This window comes from Biomphalaria glabrata, chromosome 9, assembly GCF_947242115.1.
Source record: "Biomphalaria glabrata chromosome 9, xgBioGlab47.1, whole genome shotgun sequence".
Lineage (NCBI taxonomy): Eukaryota > Metazoa > Mollusca > Gastropoda > Planorbidae > Biomphalaria > Biomphalaria glabrata.
Genome location: NC_074719.1, coordinates 26,170,265 through 26,192,590, shown reverse-complemented (window position 1 = coordinate 26,192,590; position 22,326 = coordinate 26,170,265). Strand labels below are relative to the sequence as shown.

At 34.2% G+C, this 22,326-nt stretch overlaps 2 protein-coding genes across 8 annotated transcripts in view; one reads left to right on the top strand and one right to left on the bottom strand.

Annotated features, from left to right (window-relative positions):
• Positions 1-1,172: 1,172 nt before the first annotated feature.
• Positions 1,173-21,992, bottom strand: LOC106075070 (28S ribosomal protein S18b, mitochondrial-like). 2 transcript variants are annotated; one of them, XM_056042323.1, is made up of 6 exons: positions 21,851-21,992; positions 9,064-9,229; positions 6,666-6,760; positions 4,508-4,579; positions 1,938-2,064; positions 1,173-1,306 (listed from the first exon to the last, which is right to left on the bottom strand). In XM_056042323.1, the coding sequence occupies exons 2-6, from the start codon at positions 9,200-9,202 to the stop codon at positions 1,248-1,250; spliced, it is 492 nt and encodes a 163-aa protein (XP_055898298.1). In that variant the 5' UTR covers positions 9,203-9,229; positions 21,851-21,992; the 3' UTR covers positions 1,173-1,247. The 2 variants fall into 2 exon arrangements, with proteins under 2 accessions (XP_055898298.1, XP_055898296.1); XM_056042321.1 differs by lacking the exon at positions 21,851-21,992 and adding an exon at positions 12,878-13,016.
• LOC106068769 (serine/threonine-protein phosphatase 1 regulatory subunit 10-like) overlaps positions 21,341-22,326 on the top strand; it is a 25,014-nt gene continuing 24,028 nt past the window's right edge. For 2 of the 6 annotated variants that reach the window (XM_056042319.1, XM_056042314.1), the window contains exon 1: positions 21,341-21,500. The gene's annotated coding sequence lies outside the window, so the exon portion shown is untranslated. Of the gene's footprint in view, positions 21,715-21,982; positions 22,119-22,326 lie in introns of those variants that run through there. The other 4 variants (XM_056042316.1, XM_056042318.1, XM_056042317.1 and 1 more) reach the window with 4 other exon arrangements.

Sequence of the window (22,326 nt, the reverse complement as noted above, 5' to 3'; positions counted from 1 at the left end):
GGTAGAAATATATTTAGATATATTAAGTCAGCTTAGACATTAATAATACAAAAAAAATTCCAATACATTTTTTAACAAGATTTTTATGCAATTCAATAAGAGTAGAATGTTAAATTCCTGAATCCTTTTATTTACCAAACTCTTATAAATAATTAAGGTATATTAATTGGAAAAAAAATTTTCTGCTACTTTTCTTGTTTAAGCCCATGAGGCAAAATTTCTTATTTATAGTTGCATTATGACTAATTGATTGTAATTGGTGGATCTGTCAAATTGCTCTTTAAAAAGAAAAAAAAATCGCTTTCTAGTCTATTGTACTATAACTTTTATGTTGTGTTTTTTAAATTATAATTGAATAGAATGATATTTTATAATAGTGAGCAGTAATAGTATAAATTAGAGTTTGATCTGAGGAGACTGCCATTCAAATGTTTGTGACTATATACTAAGTATTTCTTAGTGGTATCCAAATGAATGATTTCATGCAGTCTAAACTTAGTCAAGTATTTCACTCACTGGCCAACATTAAAATTAAAATAGTGCACCACCTTGGTAATGAATGTAGTGCACCACCTTGGTAATGAATATAAATGTTAAACTTGTACACCTGCATTACTTTTCTTTGGGTTCACAACTTTCTACTTTCACAATTCAAATATTTATATTGGTTTGTTTTTCTTGATATTGTAGTTTGTACAGTTGCTTTCAAGTAAAAGTCTGGAGGACATTTTTTTTACAAATAGAGTTATTAATTATTATTCTTCATTTGAAGCGTGGTCGAGAGGCTAAGTGTGCTTGAACTTAGCTTGGCTTGTGTTAACTGAGCGCCTAAAGGCGGCACGGAAAAATCTTCTCCTAGATACCCCCCACTGGTCCACAACTGAGATTGGATCAAAGGGCTCTGAGCATGCATGAAAGTAGCGCTATATAAAAGCCATAAAAATAATAATCCCTAACACTACATTGTGAGCTAAATGTCCCCTTTTAGAATAGTGAAACTTTAAATTTGATTCAAAACATAGCTTATGATTTTCAAAAAAAAAAATTGAATCACAGTGCTGGCAGTTTGAAATCATTACATAAACCCCCTTTCTGTATTCTATAGAACACCAAAGCATGTTACACTAATAATTATAGAAACATACATCGATAACAAGTCATTACATCACAAATGTAATATATATATATATTTATTACAGCATAAATTAATTAATACAAATTCAGCAAAAGAATCTTTTTTACACTAGTTATTTCTTGTAATCTTCATAGTCATAGGTACGGAAAGGTAAAGTCACTTCGATGGCACCTGAAAATACACATCAAGTTTAATATTAAATATAGCCTCCAGATCAATGAATACAAGGACTGAAACTATCCATCAGTATAGAACATGGGTAGAGCTTGTTAGCAGGAAACGAGAAGGCAAATGGAAGGAAGAGTGAAGAACATAAACATCTTAGATTTTTTTTTATCTTAACCAAGATTGTCATCAACTTTGGCCAGGAAGATGATTTATTCTAGCAATTAATGTATTAAATCAAGATAAATTCAGTCTTATGATAATGGAAAAGTGTTTACAATGATCAAACTGGTTTGCTTGTACTGGTATCATATGAAAACTAAAAATAAGCAACTTGTGGGCTAAAGCCTTCTCAATCCAAGGGGGGTAACCACTGCTGTGTGGATGAGCTAACACTAAAGAAGAGCTTAACACATTTTAAAATAATAAAAAAAATGTTTTTTTTTAGTTATCCAGGCAACTGTATTTCAATATCTATAATTAGTAAAGTGTGAGTCTTTTTTATTAGTCTTCTAAAACAAGTTGTTGTTTTTTTATTTTAAAAGGCAGACTGGATTCATTAGTGACCCCCCCCCCCCCCCATTTATGAATGATAAAAGAGAAACCTGATTAGTTAAAAATGATTTTCCTTTCCTACCTTCGTCCCAAGCTTTCATGATCTCTATGGTTAATGTTTTATGCTGGTGCTGACATAGACCTGTCTTCATAGTGTCCAGAATTTCTCCAGAGTGTGGACATATGAACTGCTCTAATAACTTGGTATTCTGAAGTGGAATAGAGTTAATACAATCACTGTCACATATGGTACAATTTATTGTGCCTTACTTACACAAACTTGTATGAATGATATTAATGGTTTAAATAATAATTCTTATGTTGTCAAAAACATGATATCATGTACTCGACAGTAAGTGCATAAGGGGAATTCCTATAAAAAGTAGTTTAGAAATAAAACAAGCAAAATACACAAAAAATACTTAAAAAAAAAAAAAAAAAAACAAAGCTTATATTAAGTGTATCAATTAGTTTGGATCAGTCATGTAATTAAATTAGATCTAGACTAACAATAATAAATCTGTGTGATTAGAAATATTTTTTTACCAATTGTTTTTGTGATCGTATCACTTGTTTGGACCAGTTGGAAAGGGGGAAAAAGAATAGAGTATCTGGGTGATTGCTTTTAAATGTATTAAAAAAAAAAAAAAAAGAAAGAAAGAAAATGACCTGAATTCAAACTAGTGGGCTAAAGCCTTCTCAAGCCAACAGGGTAACCATTCTACTAGCGAATAGTCTATGAACAATGAACATGGAAGATTGTATAGTTATCTATTGTTTATACAGTATTTCATGCTTAAGCCTCAGATGACAATCTATTAAGGGGATTAATTCAGCTTATACCACCACTTGTCAGGCCTCAAATTTGACTGTCTAGTTGGAAATGAACAAGTTGATGTACTAAAAAAAAATGCTTGAAGCTCATTAATTGTTGTAAATTCTTTTTCTTTCTTATTATTACGTGGAGGGTCCATTTATCTGACATGAACTGTGCAATGGTTTCCAGATAAGCAGTTCTCCATACAGTTTGTCTTGGTGTTGTTGGGCCAGTATCTTTGTTCGGGACACTAAGGACTTGGTCACTATTGCCAGGTGTTACTCCACAAGGGCATGTTTCGCTTGTTAGTTCCAATAGTCATTTCCAGAATGTGTTAGATTCTGTTGTGCCCTGTACTGAAGTGAAAATAGTTGATCATGTTGAAATATCTTATAGTGACCATAATTATTCTTAATCTTTGAATTAAATCACTCTACTATTTTCTGGATAGAATGGTACTTTTGAATGCTTGCTCATTCTCTCGTTGTTGGTCAGTTTGCTATTCACTTCCCTCTGTTTATATGAGTGCGGGATACATTAGAGAACAATTTTCTTGTTAGGATTTTTAAGAGGATTCTAAGTGCTTGAGTTGTTTCAGGCTTCAGAGTTTGAAGGACTGTTTTGACTTCAGTCAGGAAGATGATAGGAGTGTTCTGTATATGTGGGTGGGTGGTTTAATACAGTGGCAGCTGCAAGTTTTAATGCTCTCCCCTTTCTGTTCTGTTGCTGTCACAATGAACTTTTCTAGTTTTTCTCCAATGTGCTATTCAATGAGTATGCACCTCAATTTGTGATGGATTCTTTGATGATACATCTGTGTACACTCTTAGTCATTGGTTGATGGAGTAATGAATTAGCAAAAAAAAAAAAGTATTTACTATTTCCTTAAAGCTTTCTTTGATTGTGGTAAGATTTATTTGTTATGTTTTCAATTTTGCCTCTGAAAGCTTAGGTCCAGTGAAAAAAGTCAATGCACTGTTTTACTGATTCAAGATTTATACTTTCTCCTTACTTCTTGAATAATATGTGTTCTTATGACTTCGTTTTGAGTGCCAGACTTGTGAGGTTTTTAAGAGGGTGCCATTTCGGTCAACTAAATAAGAATTTTTTTTTCTATCATCCAGAGAAACCACAGCAACGATTTCCTCCATCTCTCTGATGGTACAATATTTCGTAATCAAAACATTTTAACCAACAGCAGGATTAATCCATACAACCAGCACATTCTTCAGGGGCAGAGTTGAAGCTATAGTAGCAAACAGGCAAAAAGAAAACATAGAAGGGCATAGTTAATGCATAGTGTACCACTTAACAAATTGTCCAAATAAGTCCTTTAAGTATTCAACTAGTTCTACCCCAAGATCACTATGGCCTTTGTCAAGGTATATATGATGTTAAAAGCATACTGTTAGTTAATATACTTACATACTACAAGACTAATTCAACTAATACAACAACATTGTAGAAAACTTCAACAAATAACATGGCAAACAAAATACAAACTTTACAATAGTTTTTAACTATGACTCAGGCATTCAACATTTGTAAGGAAGAGAGATTGAGAGAGAAAAAAAACTAAACACTGAATGACTGCATTGAGAGAAACTCCAGTTTTTGTTCATTGAACACATTGTGCTTCAGCTAATTAAGTTCAATTTTTCTACTTATTGGCTGAGTTTCACTGTTTGTTTATTTGAACATGCATGGCATTAAAGTGAGAACCACATTGTGACACTGCACTGTGACAGTTTGGCAGCCAAGGGTTTTATATGTCTTCACCATGCCCTGGATTAAAGCATGACATGGTATAAATAGTTCACAACTGACATCCTTACCTTTTTGTCTAACACAAGATATTCATCTCTACAGATTGGACAAGGGCTGGCTGTTTTAATCACACCTTTGATCTGTAAACATAAAAATTGTTCTGTTAAGCTCAGATACACTGCAATTTCTATCATACTTCACCACCTATTTCTTGATCTAGTTTATATCTATTTTTTTTACATCTAGTAATATTCCAAACCCAGAGATATACCTAGATGATAGGTCATTTTTAAAATGGTTCATTAGCCCCAATAGACTTAGGGTACTTTGATATATAGAATTAACCTTGGTCAGAATCTACAAATTATTAACTTGTTTTATTAGTATTTACAAACCCTAAAGTACACATTGCATAAAAATTGTGTAAAAAAAAAAAGAAAAGTAAAACTAAAACTATTTCAAATTGTATATAATAAAAAACACTGAGTATAATAGAACAGTGTGAGCCACTCAGTGTCTGAAACATAGACAACATCAAGATTATAGGTAAGAACAACAACAACAAAAAAATACTTTTTTTTCTCGTGTGTTGATATAGTCTTGAAATTTCCTTTGTAAAACCTTATTAGGTCCTTTTAACTAGATAATAGTTGTTTTTTAAAAAAAAATTAATGCGCAAGGTTTTGTATTTGATTTGAGCTACTACTAAAAAATTAAAATTTACTTATTTTACTTTATAAATTACAGGTATCCTACCTTCTTTTGAACACTTCGAATAAAAAGCATCTATTAATATTTAAAAACTTATGTATATCTTTAGAACATAGTGTATAAATGTTAGCTGGAATCAGTGAGGTGGGAGAAGTGCCAGCCAGCTCATCTTTGTCCCTCACACCCAGACAAAGAAATTCCATTGTATATATGTACTCAGTGTTCATCTTCTAATCAGTGACTTCAAATCTGAAAAGTCTTTGGTTTTCCTGGCTAACTCAGGCAACCCATTACATGCTCTAACAGCATTAGGGAAAAAAAGAGCACTTGTAAAAGTTTGTCCTATCATATGGAATAAGAAATGTGCTTTTATCTTTCAGTCTTTCTGAGTATTTTATTAAGTTTTGTTTTTGTATTTCAAGTAAAAAGGAAGAGTTCCTTTTGGCCATTGAAGTTTTTAAACTGCTATTGATTAGCTTTTTTGTTTAATATCCTCTCACCAGTTTGTGAATTGAGCATAAAGTACATCTGAAGCATCTTGGAAATAAGAAACTATTTTTTTTTGTCCACTAAAAAATTGAATAGTAAATGTTTGCCTATCTTACCATCTTTATCTGTAGACACTGCTAATTAAATACTGAAAAATATGCAAGTTTATTACCATAATTTCACTTGTAATATTGCATAAATAACAAATTGACTGCTGCTTCAATTTGAAATGAATACAATGATTTCTGTTTTGAAATAATTTTAGAAGATGATCCAGTGAAGTAATAAATGGATCAATTACTGAAAGATAGCTCTAGCCTTACAGACTTCATTACTTCTTTCAGAATATTCATGCGTGGAAACTGTGGAAGAGGTATACAGCACTTCCAAGAAGTGTTATGCATATTTTGTGGAACCTTTTCTGAGCATAAGGGCCTGGGCAACTGACACTGTTAATCAGGCCCTTCCTGGAATGTCTTTTCATTAAGTGATTTTATAATAATAATAATAATAATTTTTATTATCCGTAAGGAAATTTGTCTTACAATTTGTGCATTACACCAAACAAAAAACATTATAACTATAAGAAACCAAAGTGTACATTCACACCAGACTCACTCATAATTTACATGTGACAAAGTTTATACCAGATTGTTCTTATTTAATGATTTGATTGCCAGGTAAACAAAAGAGTATTTGTGTCTGTTTGTCTTTGCTATCGGTGTCTTGTATCTCTTTTGTGATGGTAAAATCACAAAATCCTGACACAAAGGGTGATTCTTTATTTCGAGGATCTTGTTAGCTTTTTTATAGATGTTTGTCTCAAACAACTGCCCAAATGGGGTTTGTTTTTTGCCAATGATTTTGCCAGCAGCATTTAGGATTCTATAAAGTTTATTTTTATTTTTAATGCTCAGATTGCCATACCAGGCAGTGATATTGAAACTTAAAATATTGAAGATGTGAGCACCAACTCTAAATAATTTTATTTTTCTCAGAAATGTAATAAAAAAATAAATAACTTACTTTACAGTTTCTGCGTGTGGGAGGCGCCCTCTGACCTTTAAAATTACGTCTGTAATAAAACCAAACAGGTTTGTCTCCGTATCCTTGTGTAAAAGCTTCAGTTAGAAAAAAAAAAGCTATTATTGATACTAGAGAAAACAAAAGCTATTATGCAAAAGAGTATATACATTTTTCTTATAAGATACAGTCAAGCATTTGAGTGTTGCTCCAGTACTGGTATCAAAAAGTGTCACATTAGGTCAAAAATTAAAATGGAAGTTTTTGGTTTCATTTTAAGTGCATTCATTTCTTCACCCATTGCACTTTAAGAATTTATCAATAGAAAATGAATTGGAATACATACATTTCCTCAGCAGTGCTGGCAAAAGGGGTACCCACTATTGCATTTCAGGTGCATCACCGGGACACCATTGATGATTAAAGTACAACTAACTGTTAATTTGTTTGCTTTTTTAGCATAATTTGAATGTTTCTATTGTATTAAGGAGCTAGATAGAGAAATTGAAGTTTTTGAGCACTTACGTTATGTTTACGCTCAATTTAAAAAATGGGACACCGTAGCACCTGTAACACTACTGTAAAAGTTTTTTAAATAAGATTTTTTATAAGAAAATAGAATTTATGCTATACTTGCATTGTAGCTAAATATATAGGCTATTATTTGCTGCAATATCTTAACAATAATTCAAGCATTTAGTATTACATAACTATTATATCACAAGATGTTGCGGGTGCTACAACGGGACACCAATATGAAATATATAGGTTTTTTTTGTTAATACATGCTGAAATACAATTTTTTAAAGTCTGTAAATACATTACCAATTATTCTTTTATCAATGATTCACAAAATAGTTTTCTATAACCACAAATGAATGTACTAGACCTTTGTGTGTGTGTGTGTGTGTGTTCAATAATCATTTAAAAATATATTAGATATAACTGCCTCAAACATGACTTAATCATAGACTAAAGCAGCTTTATGACTTTCAATGTACCAAGAAGAAGATCCAAAACTAGATTTACATATAAATTGAAATATAGAGTAGATTTAAATCTACACAAGACCTTTATCTAGATCAAGACTTGTATAGTGTCCCGTGAAGCACCACAGACAATGATAAAACAATAAGGTTTACATTAACTTAAATTAAAAAATAATATTCTATGTATTTTAGATCAAACTTGAGAATAATAAACTTAATTCTCATTATAATTCAAAACTACTTATATCTAGATCTCTGAGATTTTCTGGTATCATTCAACATGAGGCGTTTCGGGTGCTACAATGAAAAAATGTGGGACACCATGTCTATTAATGTCTCCTGTTAATTACTATGTAGCCTTTTCCCAAGAAAATGGAGCTTATTGTGTACTAAGCAGTATCAGAGATACCATTAAGTAAAAATCCCATCTCATTAATAACTTTGTTTAAAAAATATTGTTGTTTTTGTTAAGAGCGTTTGAGGTGCTTCACCTGGGACACCAAGAGCTATTTTACTAAAATTATATAAATTTTTACATTTTTTAAGAAAAATTACACTGTGTAAATTAATCACAGATGCTTTTAGTAACAGAAACACAATTGGGAGCAGAATCCTTAACTTCGTTTACAATTGATAAAGGTTTAAAATTTCAAGTTAAGTGGGACACCATGTGATGCACCTGTGACACATTTTTTACGGCGACATCTAAGTAATACCAAAGTAACTATAAAATAAAAAGATATAGATAATGCAATAACATTATATTGTTAAACTATTTCAATAAAAAAGTCTGTTGAATAATCTTTGCTTTTAGTAGAATATTACTTCAACCTAAGCCTGGTATTCCATGTTACATCAAAAGATGCCATTTTGTGCACTATTTCACACATTTTCTACAATTTTAAAATTCCACAATGCACCTTTCAAGCTCAAAATATCACAATTTATAGATAAACCATTTCTAAGTGAAATGAAAAGAAAATTGTGACATTTTAATAAGAAGTTTTTGAGTTATACTTTTTAGTGAGCCAATACCTATTAGTCACCAATACTGGAGAAACACTCATTTGGCAATGTATTGGTTTTAAATCGTAAAAATTTTGATTTCTCACTGGGGATCTGAGGACCTGAGTTTGCCCAGCTCTAATGGACTCCAAGATAACCAAAAGTCAATTCATTGAAACACTCTCACAACAAAAACAGATGAAGCTCCATCCAACTCAATGCTTCCTCTACTTCTTGAAATATTTAAACAAGTTCAAAGGACAATTAACTAGAATATACTTGAAGAATAATGTTGACTTTAAAAATATCCGGGTTAATTCATCCTCAAACTCAATAAAAATGGTCTAGGACTAAATTTGTTTGGTCCAGATTGTGTGTTATTCTCCAGATAAAACAGAATCACCAACCTTTGCTATTTAGATATCGAATGCTTGTATCAACGTCTATAATTTTTACACCCTCTTTTTTGGCTCCCTGGTCATCTTGTGATGTAGGTTCTTCAGTCTCATTTTCTTCTTCATCTTTACAAAGCCTTGGACTTAACATAAGAGTTCTACATCTTGATACAATGGGCTGAAACAAAATATGATACGAATTTGAGATTCTCCATGCTTTAGTTTTAAGACAAAAAAAAACAATAAGTCATTTTTTTTTATTCATTTCATTTGAAAGTATTTCACATTTCAAATCATATTCAAATACATATTGAGTAATGTACTCAATATGCAGGTTTTATATTATTAGTTTAGGCAGTATGATACAAATTTCAAAATGACAATACACTAATAAAACCTACATTGTTAAAAGAAAAAAAAATGTCCAACTGCATCAAATATATTCTTCTAGACGTAGAAGAAGCAAAAATATTAATATTGTAATTTTCAAAAATTTATTATTGAAAAAAAAAAATGATAATCTGGGAAAGCAATGTCAACTGAGAGCACTAGCTGAAACGTTCATGTTATTCTGACCTGCGCTTTGTTAGTTAGTGTTGTAATTGAGTACTCAGAGAAGAGTTGTGTTTAGTAAGCGCCTAAAGGCAGCAAGGAAAACCTTTCCCTAGATACCCCTCCCCCACTGGTCCACAAATGAGATTGCACCATAGCGCTCTGAGCATGCTATAAGCATGAAAGTAGCGCTATTAGATATAAAAGCTATAATTTATTTTATTTTCGGTTATGTGGCCCGCGATATGAGTGTCAGAAATTAAAATGGCCCACAGGCTGAATTAGGATGGGCATCACAGCTATACTGTAATATAATACTAAATAAGACTAAAGTTTCGCTTAAATCATGTAGGGTAGCATTTCTCATATTCAATTTATTATTCAAAACACAAAAAATAATTATTTTGAAAGTAGTTATAAATTCCATTTGAATATTAGTCAAGCAAATATGACATTATCACCTAAGTTTCACAACTTCAAATAAATTAAGTTTAGATGTCATTTCATCTTTGAAGTGGGACCTTTAGGAATGTAAGTTTTCCCATTACTGTTTAAAACACTTCATAAGTTCTGCTTCAGTATTACTATTAGATGTAGAATCTAGACCTAGATTACTTTTGATTTAAAATTCGAAGTTTAGAATCTTAGGTCTAGATTCTATTTTAATCTAGTCAGCTTATTTGTATAGGCTCTAGCAATAGTGAATAGTTACAAAAGACTCAAGAGAAGCTTTTGTCCACTGGGGGTCTATTTAGGTTTTCTTTACGACTTCTGCACCTGTCTTCTACAGGGGCTTTTTTAAAACTTTGGGCCTCAAATTTCATGAGTGCTCTCCAACTGTCTCATTCCAAGGCCAGATGCTGTCTCTCCTCTATGCCAGTGAAGGCAAAATGATGCCTAAGCTGATCTTTAATTATAGCTCTTACGGGAGGGGAGGCACATCTTTTAGAGATTAGAATAGCCTTGAATAGGCTTATAAATCTTATAACATAACTAATGCTAAGCCTAAAGCCTTTTTTTCTTAGCCTAGGCCTAGTGAACTGAGTTGATGGTAAAAATACTGAATTGACTATTATTATACAGATCTATTTACTATAATAGTATAAATATACTAGATCTAAATCTACTATAAATTAAATATCACATCTACTAGTAGTTTCTAATAGATTTTTTCCTAAATAGTACTAAATTTAGAATTTAGATCAAATGATTATTTGTACTAGATGTTGTACTAGATCTGCCTCTTGCTATTCAAACATGAAAATTGAGGTATAATAATTTATCGACCATGAAAATGTGACGTCAGTCACAAATACAGAGTCAGTTAAGAACATTGTGCTTCTAGATCTAGATGTGTGGCGCCGGTCTATAATTTATTTTTTTGAACACATTTTTTTAAATACTTTTTTTTTCCACAACGCTTAATGCGCTGCAAAGACACTCCTTTGAAACAGATAATAATCACTCCTTTGAAACAGATACTAATGTCACAACAAATGGATAAAATAATAACAATAACACACAAACGCAGTTATACGCACAATACATCCCTCTCTTATAACTTATTCTGTCTACACCCTCCTTCCAGGTCTCTTCCTTCTCCTTAGATAATTCCATTTTCCAAAATTCACACATATTCAGTGCAAACAAACTTCAAGACTTAATCCGAGCATAGCCATCAGACTAACACACAACAAAAACAGTTCAATGATAGCGCAACAGACAGGTGTAAACTAGGCCATCAACACAGCCCCAAAACATTGCTCTTGGGGGAAGAGCCAATTATTGATTGACCATGTACTAACGGTCAAGCTGTTAATTAGGTCACTAAGCATGCTAGATAAATAATATAGCTATAGATACGTTACTTTTTTTGTGTGACAGACAATAAGCGTGCACTATAGATACATAGTCAACCAGGTGGCTTAGGGAAGGCCAGATTTATCTATAAAAGCAACACAATTCACAAGCTATCATAGCTTATTAGCCCCCGAAAAATATTTAGCACTGACTTTTGCGCCTTTTTTTTTGTCACAGAGTGTGCTAGATTCAGAGAGCTGTGCATGTTTTGTTTTTATGTCAACACTTGAAAGCATTGACCTGGCCTACTATTTAACATCAAATCTAATTTTAACTAGATGAGTCATAACTGAGTAACAGAATAAAACATATCTACTTCTATAATTTATAGACATATGAATGAGGAGTTCCATAAAATAAACACAATTCAGTTTTTTACCTAGTGGCTAGGGCTAGGTCCTAGGTCTATATTATATCATCACAGAGATAGGATCTAAATTCTCTAAACATATTCGAAAAAAAAAAATTATTTTATTGCAACTGGGCTTAACTTATGACTGATCTAAGACCTAATCCTAATGCCATGGGCATGGGTAACGTAGTCGTAAGTGTCGTAAGCTACACTCTAGAGTGACTCTAGACTACTCTAGTCTCTAGTCACTCTAGACCTAGAGTAGTCTAGAGAAGTCTAGATTTCTAGATGATGAGTAGATCTAGTCAAGTAGTAGAATGTACATTTAGATTTAGTTAGTTTAAACTTTAGTACTAAGTCCTCTAAGTTAAGTGACACTAAGTGACTAACTATAAGTCATGCCCATAAATCGCATGATAGATCTAAGTCTAAGACAGTCTAAGTCTAAGTCATTCTAAGTATTCTAAGTCTAAAGTCTATGTTACTCTTAACTCTTACAGTAGTCTGTATCATGTATGTATGATAAGACTAAGACGGTCTAAGAGACTAAGAGCTAAGGCTAAGTTTTTTAATTTTAGTAAGAGTAAGAGTAAGACTGTAGTGTAAGACAGAGTTATTGAGTTAAACTACAGACTCAGACAGTTAAAGTTAAACTACTAACTAGTTACACTAGTAGATCTACTAATTAAAAGTAATTATTTACTAGTCTATAGATCTAGTACTCTATTATCTATACTCTAACTCTATTAGTAATATAATTAGTATTATTTATATGTAGATCTATAGTATATTAATACCGAGTATAGCTCAGTCTCAGTAACACTAACGTAACACTAGTAACAGTATAGTCAGTATACCAGTATTACCAGTATACCGCCGAGTATACGGTATACCTGACTCTACTCTCTAGTAAGACTAGTACAGTTGAGTTAGAGTCTATTAAATTTAGTAGTATTAGTATTACATTAGCAATTACGGATCTAGAAAATCTTTTTTTTTATCAATCTATCAAAAATATTCATTTATTCAATTAAAAATTGAAGATTTAGATTAGATATCTACATTTTGAAGCTGCAAAACTAGTCTTTTCAACATCTTCAAGGGCGCTGCCATTTTGTTTTTAAACAAAAATTAGGAGTTGTTTTTGATATGGAATCTATATAGATCAAGATGGAAAGGCCCATCAGCGAAATGGCATATAAAGCGAACACCTCCCCGTAATTTTTATCCATTCTTATTTATTTCAAAAGTAACTGCAGAACTAATAAAATGGTATTACAAAGACTCCATTTTTCTACATTTCCCACATATTCACTTTCGTTTTCCCTCATAAAATAAAGCATAGCTGAAGGTCAAAGTTGACATGTATGGAAATTTCATTCTCAAAACGTTTCCGGATAAACGAGAATAGGCGATTTTAAAGCACCAATGGACATTGGCCGAAAAAGATTTGCATATTGTACTTCTAAATAGATGAGGAAATAGTTAGCTATAATAGCTAAGGCTATTTATTCCGTTGAAAAAAATATATTATGGGGTGTTCGCTCAAAATGACCCTTTTAACTGAAAACCTATTCAGCGAAAGCCCCTATAATAAGCTTAAAAAGCTATTTAATTATAATTTAATGACTGATTTAATCTGTTTTTCTTGTCTTATCTATTGTTATTGTTTGTAAACTGAAATATTAAAATAAAAGGCCTATTTTAACCTTAACCCAATGTCTTCGATTTCGAAGATTAAGGATGAGTGCATTACGTGTTTCGCATGACTACGCCCAGCATATTTTCCTGCATTTTCTTTCTGTCTAAAATGTTTGACTCGCAGCTCTCCAACAGTCTCTCAGAGGTCATATGCTGGCAGTTACTTTCCTCTGTGCCAGTGAGGGTGAAATGACGCTTCAGTTGATCTTAACAGCGCTTATATTAGGCCTATACGGCTTATACGGGGTGGGGGTGGTGGATGGGGGGTGACCTCTGTTTTGCCGTCCTCCTTTCTTTAACTGGCTGGTTAACCTCTTGTTACTAATTAATGATATTAATATGTGTATAAATGTTTAAAAGATCAGAATTCATTTTCACAGGGTTCCCCCACCATTCTGAGATTAGGATTTCAGGAGATTTCCAAGAGTTTTCCAGGAGAAAATATTCGATCTCAGGAGAGGAAAAAATGCGAACTATATATTTAGAAATAAATATAAGAATTATCATATAATATACATGTATAAAATTACAAGATCTCTCCTGAGCCTTTCGTCTCCACGCCCGAAACCCAAGCTGTTGTAGATCTGCCCCCCCCCCCCCCCCATACATCATCAATCCATCGCATTCGGGATCTGCCTTTGGGTCAATCAGCGCGCGTGTGTGTATGTCTGTGTGTGTGGGGGGGGGGGAGATCGAGTTGATGGTGATTACGTGCACTGAACATGTGTTCTTAAAAAAAAATAGTCGCAGTAACGAGAGTTTATGAAATGGAGAGTAAAACGACGTGGAGTAGCCTATAGGGAGGAGGCGAGATAGAATTTTGTAGTTTCTTTTAAAAATATTTGATCGCAAGTTTCGTTGGCTATATAGACATCAGTTCCAAGCAGAGAAAGGAGATGTGAAGCACAAGAAAAGTGAAAAAAAAATTAGGCCTAATGCCACAAGGAGGACAATAGTTATAATGCTTCATGAAGAAGTTAAATGATAGAACTAATTGAAGCATAATTTCCTATATTTTAACATGCTATTTCGCTATTTTTTACGGCCTTTCGCTCATTATGACTCCCGCGAAAATTGCGTTCGCTGATTAGGTCCGACCCCTACCGTAAGTTGACTTGAATTATAAATTTAATAGCTGATTTGGAAAAAAGAGTCAAATTTAGTTTTATCGCCCAATAGCTGAGGAGTCCGCAGATGTTTTCATTTTTTAAATAAGTTTAACCATTGCGGAGTTATAAATTCTAAACTAAAAACTGGCACAAAAGCGTTCGCCATTGGTCCTTTCCCATAGATAAGCTGTGATCTAGATTTTGATACAGCCAAGAGACTCTCTACATAGCCTGGCCTAGATCTATCTGAATCATAGACTATGATCTGTTATGTCTTATATATAGATCTCTCTCTCTCTCTCTCTATATATATATATATATATATATATATAGGCCTATATATATATAGAGAGAGAGATAGATAGATAGATAGTAGATACTAGCTATGTTTTAACCCGGTTTCAGTTTGTTTTTTTTTGTTCGCTTTTCGTTTTGTTATATAATAAATGCATCTGGGCTGTTTCAATAATTAAAATAATTTCGGTCAAGATTCCTCATTGACCTAAATCTGGTAAACTCTTTTGTTTAAGAAACGTTCAAGCCAAGTTACATTAAGATTGATCATTGATCAAACAGTTTTGATAGATAGATAGATAGATAGATATAGATATAAAAAGATAAATAGATAGATCCACTCTGCACCAAAACTCGTCCCCAGACGTCTTGGCCATATCTTGCTTATGGAAAAGGATGGGCTTTAGGGCTAGAGAGAGGTCGACGTGTTGCGCTAACACATTTTACATTTTCTGCGCAAGTCACTTGGTCGCCCCCCCCCCCTCCCCACAATTATTAATGCAAAGCCCTCGGCCCACTGGATGACACCAGTGGACATCATCGAGCCACAATGGATGAACTATATATATATATAGGGTCGGAGTCTATATTGACTGATTTTAGGTGAGATTTTAATACTAAGCTATCACTTGTCCCAGCGAAGCCAAGGGGGTTTTGCAGTTGAATCCCCTTATTCTATAAAACTAAACAAAAAAAAAAAAAACGCAAATGACAATCTCCAAATTCCAAGAGTATGGCTTAGGAAGATTTTGATTTTAAAACACCTAGAGCTCTCCGAAATTATAATAACGATAAACCCCCTCTTCAATATATTAGGCCTACTATCCATTTTTCAGTCACCAGATTCTATCAGCGCAGCCAAGAGGAGTTTTTGCCAAAGGGGTTTTGAGTTTAAGCCCCCTTTCAGTGGCGTTTGAAGCTAAAAAAAAAAATACCTCTTCAATATAAAAAAAAAGCCAGTTACTAAAAATTCTATGAGCGTAGCCAAAGGGGTTTTGAGTTAAAATCCTCCCTTCAGCGGGGTTTGAAGCCAAAAAATACTTCTTCAATATATAAAAAAGTACACACTCAAAATGCCATGAGCGTACAAAAAGGTGATATTGAGTTTAAATTCCTCGCTTTCAGCGTGGTTTGATTCTAAAAATACCTCTTCAAAAAAAAAAAAAAAAGCAAATTACACAGTAAAAATTCTAAGAGCGTAGCCAAGCCAATGGGGGGGGGGGTTGAGTTTAAATCCCCCTCCTCCAGAGGGCTTTTTTAAAGTCTAAAACCCCTTCAGGTGGTTTTGAGTTTAAAATCCCACTACAGAGAGTTTTGAGGATGAAAACCTATCTTTTCAATATTATTCTAAAGCAAACTACAGTCGCTAAATTCTATTAGCGTAGCTAAGGGGTTTTGAATTTGTTAAAAAAAATTCCAGAGATTTTTTACTTTAAAACTATCCAACAGATGATTTTGACGATAAAACTTCCCTTTTTGATATACAATCTAAAGCAAACTACAGTCACCTAATTCCAAGAGCGTAGCCAAGAGAGGTTACTAATTTCTACCAGTGGCTGGGCTCCATCAATAAAGTGCAGTAAATAGCCATCTGTCAAAATTGAAAAAAACTAAATGTGGCTCAACAAAGATGGCTAAGACGGATTTTTGGATTCAGTTATGAAGGTCACGTCTCAGTCAAGGAAATCCTATGCCGAAGTGGGAGTCGACCCTTTAGTAAGGTTGTGACAGAGCGTCGCATGAGATTTGCGGGACATGTCTCTGACAAAATGAATTACGCATTATAATTTTAAGAGTTGCGATGTCATGGAGGCCATTATGAAGAAAGAGCAAACAGGGACATCCTAGTACAACTTGGCGCCACACTCATGAAGGTCCTCAGAGTAGGTGGGAAGAGGCTGCAGACATTGCCAGTGACAAATTTTTGTGTAAGCAGCTTGCCGCCTAATGCGCCGAACGGCGCGGAAGGAAATAAGTACCGTAAGTAAGAAAAGCACATTTAGTTTTTAAAAATAAAACTTTTTCTAGCAGGATAATGCACTGTAGATACCTCAGAATATGCATGTTGTCAGCTTTCAATACCGGAAATTGTGCTTGGCCGCGGGGCTCCGCCCCGAACCACGCTGGGGGAACTCACAGCGCTCCCACAGACCCCTAGCTAGTAAGAGCGTGGATTCTACAATTTTTCCACTAACTCCAGGAAGAACTCATTGTAGGGTACAATAAACGTCTTCCGAAAGAATGAAGGGTCAGACACACACACACACACATATATATATATATATATATATATATATATATATATATATATATATATATATATATATATATATAGTGCCAAGCACTATTTCTGGTATTGAAAGCCAACAAAATGCATATTCTGAAAGATTCTGAGGTATCTACAGTAATTTTCCTCCTATTAAAAAGTTTTGTTTCAAAATCTAAAGTGCTATTCTTACTGACTTAGGACACATCCCACCCCCCACCCCCCGCGCCGTTCGTCGCATTTGCCGTCAAGCTGCCTCCACAAAAATCTGTCACTGGTAATGTCTGAAGCCTTTTCCCACCTGCTCTGAGGACCTCCATGAATGTCAAACGCCAAGTTGTACTAGGATGTCATCGCAACTCTTATTATGCGTAATTCATTTTGTCGGAGAACATGTCCCGCAAACATGTCCGGCCCTGCCTATAAGTATCAAGTCCATAGCACAGGCTCTGGTGGAAGAAAGCCCCAACAAACATGTCACTGTCCTCAAGGGTCCGTTTTTATGGAGGACACCTGCACGGCTGATGTGGTAGGCCTACAACAGTCGGTGTTCTTGGCTTAGCCTGCGGAAAGGATGCAAAAATGTACACCTGCTTGGATCTTAGTCAGACAGACCTTTGTTCAGACATACATATGGAACCATGCCTCCATATAGGCTAAGCCTAGAGTACCGTAGAGTCTTAAACTCAACTCTTAGGACAATTACGAAGATCTAGAGTTAGGAGAGAAGAGCTCGGGGGAACTGCAAAAATGTCTAAAAGAATAAAGGGTGGGGGGAAAGCAAACTTCATGAAGCCATAAACCCAGCAGGTTCAACAACTTCATTTATTAGTTTACAAATCCTCCCTAATCTTTTTTTTTTTTACTGTCTTCTGTGCACCATCTCTTATCTCCATATCTTATATAATACAGACGTTACTTCAAAAAAGAAGATGATTACGTCATAGACTGCTGCTATAGGTAACTGTTACAAAATAAACATTTTTATTGATGAGGTCACTTCAATAACGATGACATTAGTCCCGCACAATTCTTGACTTTCACCAATCATATGTCAGATACCGGTACCTGTACTTAGAGGAGCTGGGTGGATTCAATGAAACTAGATACAAAATTACAACCTGTCCACTTGGAAGAATAATCCTTTTTTTTTTTTTTTTACTGTATCACAATGCCCTTCCATCTTTTTACAGCCATGCAAATGTGCTATTTTTTTAAAAATAATATCTTATCCTATTATATAATGCAGACGTTACTTCAAAAAAAGAAGATGATTACGTCCTACGCGCCATGCATTCAGTCATGCGTATTAACCAATGACTTAAATTCTGCCAAGTCACTAGGCTGGTTTTCCTGGCTAGCTCAGGCAACCCATTCCATGCTCTAATAGCACTAGGGAAGAAGGAGTATTTGTACAAATTTGTCCTAGCATATGGGATGGGTAGTGTGCCTTTATTTTTGTGTCTTTCTGAGTATTTTATTAAATTTTGTTTTTGTATTTGAAGATTATGATTTAGTGTTTTATGTATAATTGCTACTTTACTTTTGCGTCTTCTGTCCTGAAGGCTTTCTAAATTTAGTGATTTAACTATAGGTGTTACTCTAGTCAAATGTGAATATTCATTAGTTAAGAATCTCACTGCTCTATTTTGTGTCTGTTCCAGTTTCTTAATGTTTTCTTGAGTTGAGGGGTCCCAAACAGAGGATGCATATTCTATTATTGGCCTAACCAAGGTTAAATAACATTTTAGTTTTATGTTCTTATTTGATTTATAGAAATTTCTTTTAATAAACCCTAATGCTTTATTTGATTTTTTGATAGTTTCATCAATATGGGGATTCCATGACAGTTTTTCATTTATTATAACACCTAGGTATTTTGCGTTTTTAGTTTGTCTTACGTACTGGTTTACCCTGAATAAGATAAGTGGAATTAATTTATTTTAGCTTTTTTGTTACTCTTAATAACCGACATTTTACTGGGTGGAAAGACATGCTCCAATTTGATTCCCATTTCTGTAATTCATCTAATTCTCTTTGTAAAATTGTCTGTATCTTGTGTTGTTTTTATTGTTCTATATATTATGCAATCGTCTGCGAATAATCTGACTTTTGTTCCTGAACTAATGCAATTTGGTAAATCATTTATGTAAATTAAAAATAGTAGTGGACCCAAAATTTAAGATTGTTCCTTGAGGTACACCTGAGTTTACTGTTATCGGTGTTGATTTAGAGCCATTCCAAGTTACTTTTCTCTGCTACAAAACGTGGTGTAATGAATTCGTTTTGTTTGTTTAATGTGTTTCGGGTGTCCTTCAGAATTGAAGGCGATAGTATATAGGTCTACCCTAGCTCAACACTCCTACAGGATGGCAGGGGATGTCGGCTTCACGGATCGAACCCGGCCCCATCGAGACGATAGGCCAGAGCGCACACCACACAAAAAGTTTACATAGGCCTAAAAGTAATAAGTAGGTCTAGCTATAATATGTGACTGTTGCAAGTCGTCGAATCTCATTTATTCAGGTTCATAAAATTTATGAACTTGATACGAGTCACTGTTTAACAGATCACTTTGGCATAAAAAAATAAATACAAATCCCCCCCCCCCCCAAACCAAAAAAAAAAAAGCATTTAGTGGGAGAACTGAGAAACTTTATGCGCCGAATAACGGTCAGAGGCTTTGTTGAGATGTTTCACAAAATCGACCCAACTATGCAAGAATTTCATTTCTTCGACGAATTAAAACATCGAAGCTCACGACCAGTAGCCTAAAAACGAGCTTATGGACCTGATTGCATATTTTCCCGTCATCTTTGACTGCACGCTAGATCAGAGGCGTAGCTATGGTGGGGGGAGGAAGGGGAGAATTTGAAAATCCCCCCCGGGCCTCTACTTGAGGGGGGCACCAAATGAATTTTATGTTTTTTACATTTAATATTATGAAAAATACAGGGGCCCCCCCAAAGAGGCCAAGCCCCCCGGGCCACCAAATGATGGCCAATTCCTAGCTCCGCAACTGCGCTTGATGTTAGCCACAATTTCAAAGAACACATTTCTTTTACATAGCATTTTGTTGACTTATTTTGGGCATCACTGAAATATACCACATATATATAATATATATATATATATATGTGTGTGTCTCAAATAGCCTCTGACAATCAGTCCAACTTCTGTCCTTTACGTGTGGCTCAGATATTGAGTCCGGCGGAACTGTTCTCACTAACAGGAGAAGGGGCAAAGGCGCGTGCATGTAACAGAGTTTCAAACCTCTGTTGCCTTGCAGCTACACCCAATCATGGGAAAGGCTTCGGTAGTCAAACCTGAGGAAAAAATCGGGAGCTGGCGACGTAAGACAGTTTGGTCCCCAGTGCTACACTCTGGCAGAACCTGTGATGCCGTTGACCCCAAACTGTATCGGCACTACCGCTCCTTTGGATACATCAGCTGCGTGGAGAGGGGGGACTGATGTGTGGGCGACATCGCTCCGACCACAGCTAATGCATAGACATTCATCTCATTTCCATGAGATGATCCATGTATAGCCGATTCAACTGAAGGATAGGCATACCGTATATTGGACTATAATGGTCATTGAATTAGGTCTAGGGTAATTTGCTAATTGATAGGGCAATAGATTAGTTAAATCTAATTCATCGGAAAAGTGCTGGTGGATATTAATATTATATAAGGGGTATTAGCTTTTATTAATATTACAAAAAGATAACACATCTTAGGCCCTATATTACTAGATTTAATAGTATTTTTATTGTTATTTGGATCTATTTATGATTTATAATTCTCTATCCAACTAGACCATTGACTTTTTTTAGTCGTATAGACTCTTGTGTTAGCCTTAATAATTAGCCCCAGAACGTTGTCAATCTAAATTGAGGAAACCAATATGTGTGTGTGTGTGTGTGTGTGTGTGTAGAAATGCGAAATGCGGAAAAGGAAAATCGAAAGGAATGAAGAAAAAAATCTTGGCATCAAATAAAAAAAAATAAAAAATAAAAGATGATTAAGTGATTATATCAAATTTTGATTTTTAGAATATGAAAATAAAACTAAATATTAATGTGTTTCAATTACTTTTATGAAAAAAAAGCATTGAAAAAGTTTGTGTGCTTTCGAGTTTTATGACTACGTCATAACCTTGACATTGGTCACGTTAACGCATAGCTTCATGCTAGTCCCTATCGTGGCGACTTAGATCTAGTATTAATCGAGAGAAGAAATTTGTTATTAAGGATAAACAGTCATTGAGTTAGGCGTGGGGGGATTATTTAATTTAAAACAAGATATTCTAAAGGTACTAATACAATATATAAAGGGCTTTAAGTCATAAATCTAAATGGGTAGGATCTATGAACCTGACGTCGATAGGACGATACGATAGGAAGGGTGTTGGTTGATCATGACTCAAGCAAGTGTAATAATGAAAACAATAAGCATCTCATGGTTGCTTTCGTTTAGCAAAACATTTGGCACATAGATCTAAATCTAAGTGAATATTTATTGTAAATGTAATTAATATAACTTTTTTTCTACACTTAAGGGTATAATCATTCTAGACTTTCGATAAACAACAATGTTTATGCTGCGATAGTTGGAATGAACAAGACAAGATGGATGACAAACATGCGGCTGCGAGGAAGCTACCTGAAACAGTCCGATATTCACTTTGCACTTGGCATGTGCTTTTATTTTGTTTTTTCTCGAAAAATCTTTTACTAGTCTCTAAAAGTAACATATTTCTTTCCACAGGTTTGTGTTAATATATTTACTATTTCAGATTTTAGAGCTCTAAGACTAATGAATCTTTGTTGACTCTGCTGCAGTCTGCACTTGGCTGACCTACTTTTGTTTTTAAGTAGATCTACTAGACTAGATCTAGATTTCCTAAGCCATTTCGATTGTTCAAGTCCAGGTAGGCGGACTTTACCGCATAAACGTTAAATTTTAGCCTAGTTTATGATTCCACAAATATTTATTTTCGTATCAAAACGCATTTTTTAGATCTAGAAATCTAGGTCATACTTGTACCCGACCAGACGATCATGTGACCAGTTGGGACATGCTTAGTTGCTAAATTTATCGATAGATAGAATCTAGTAGATCTACAAAGATTTCATTTT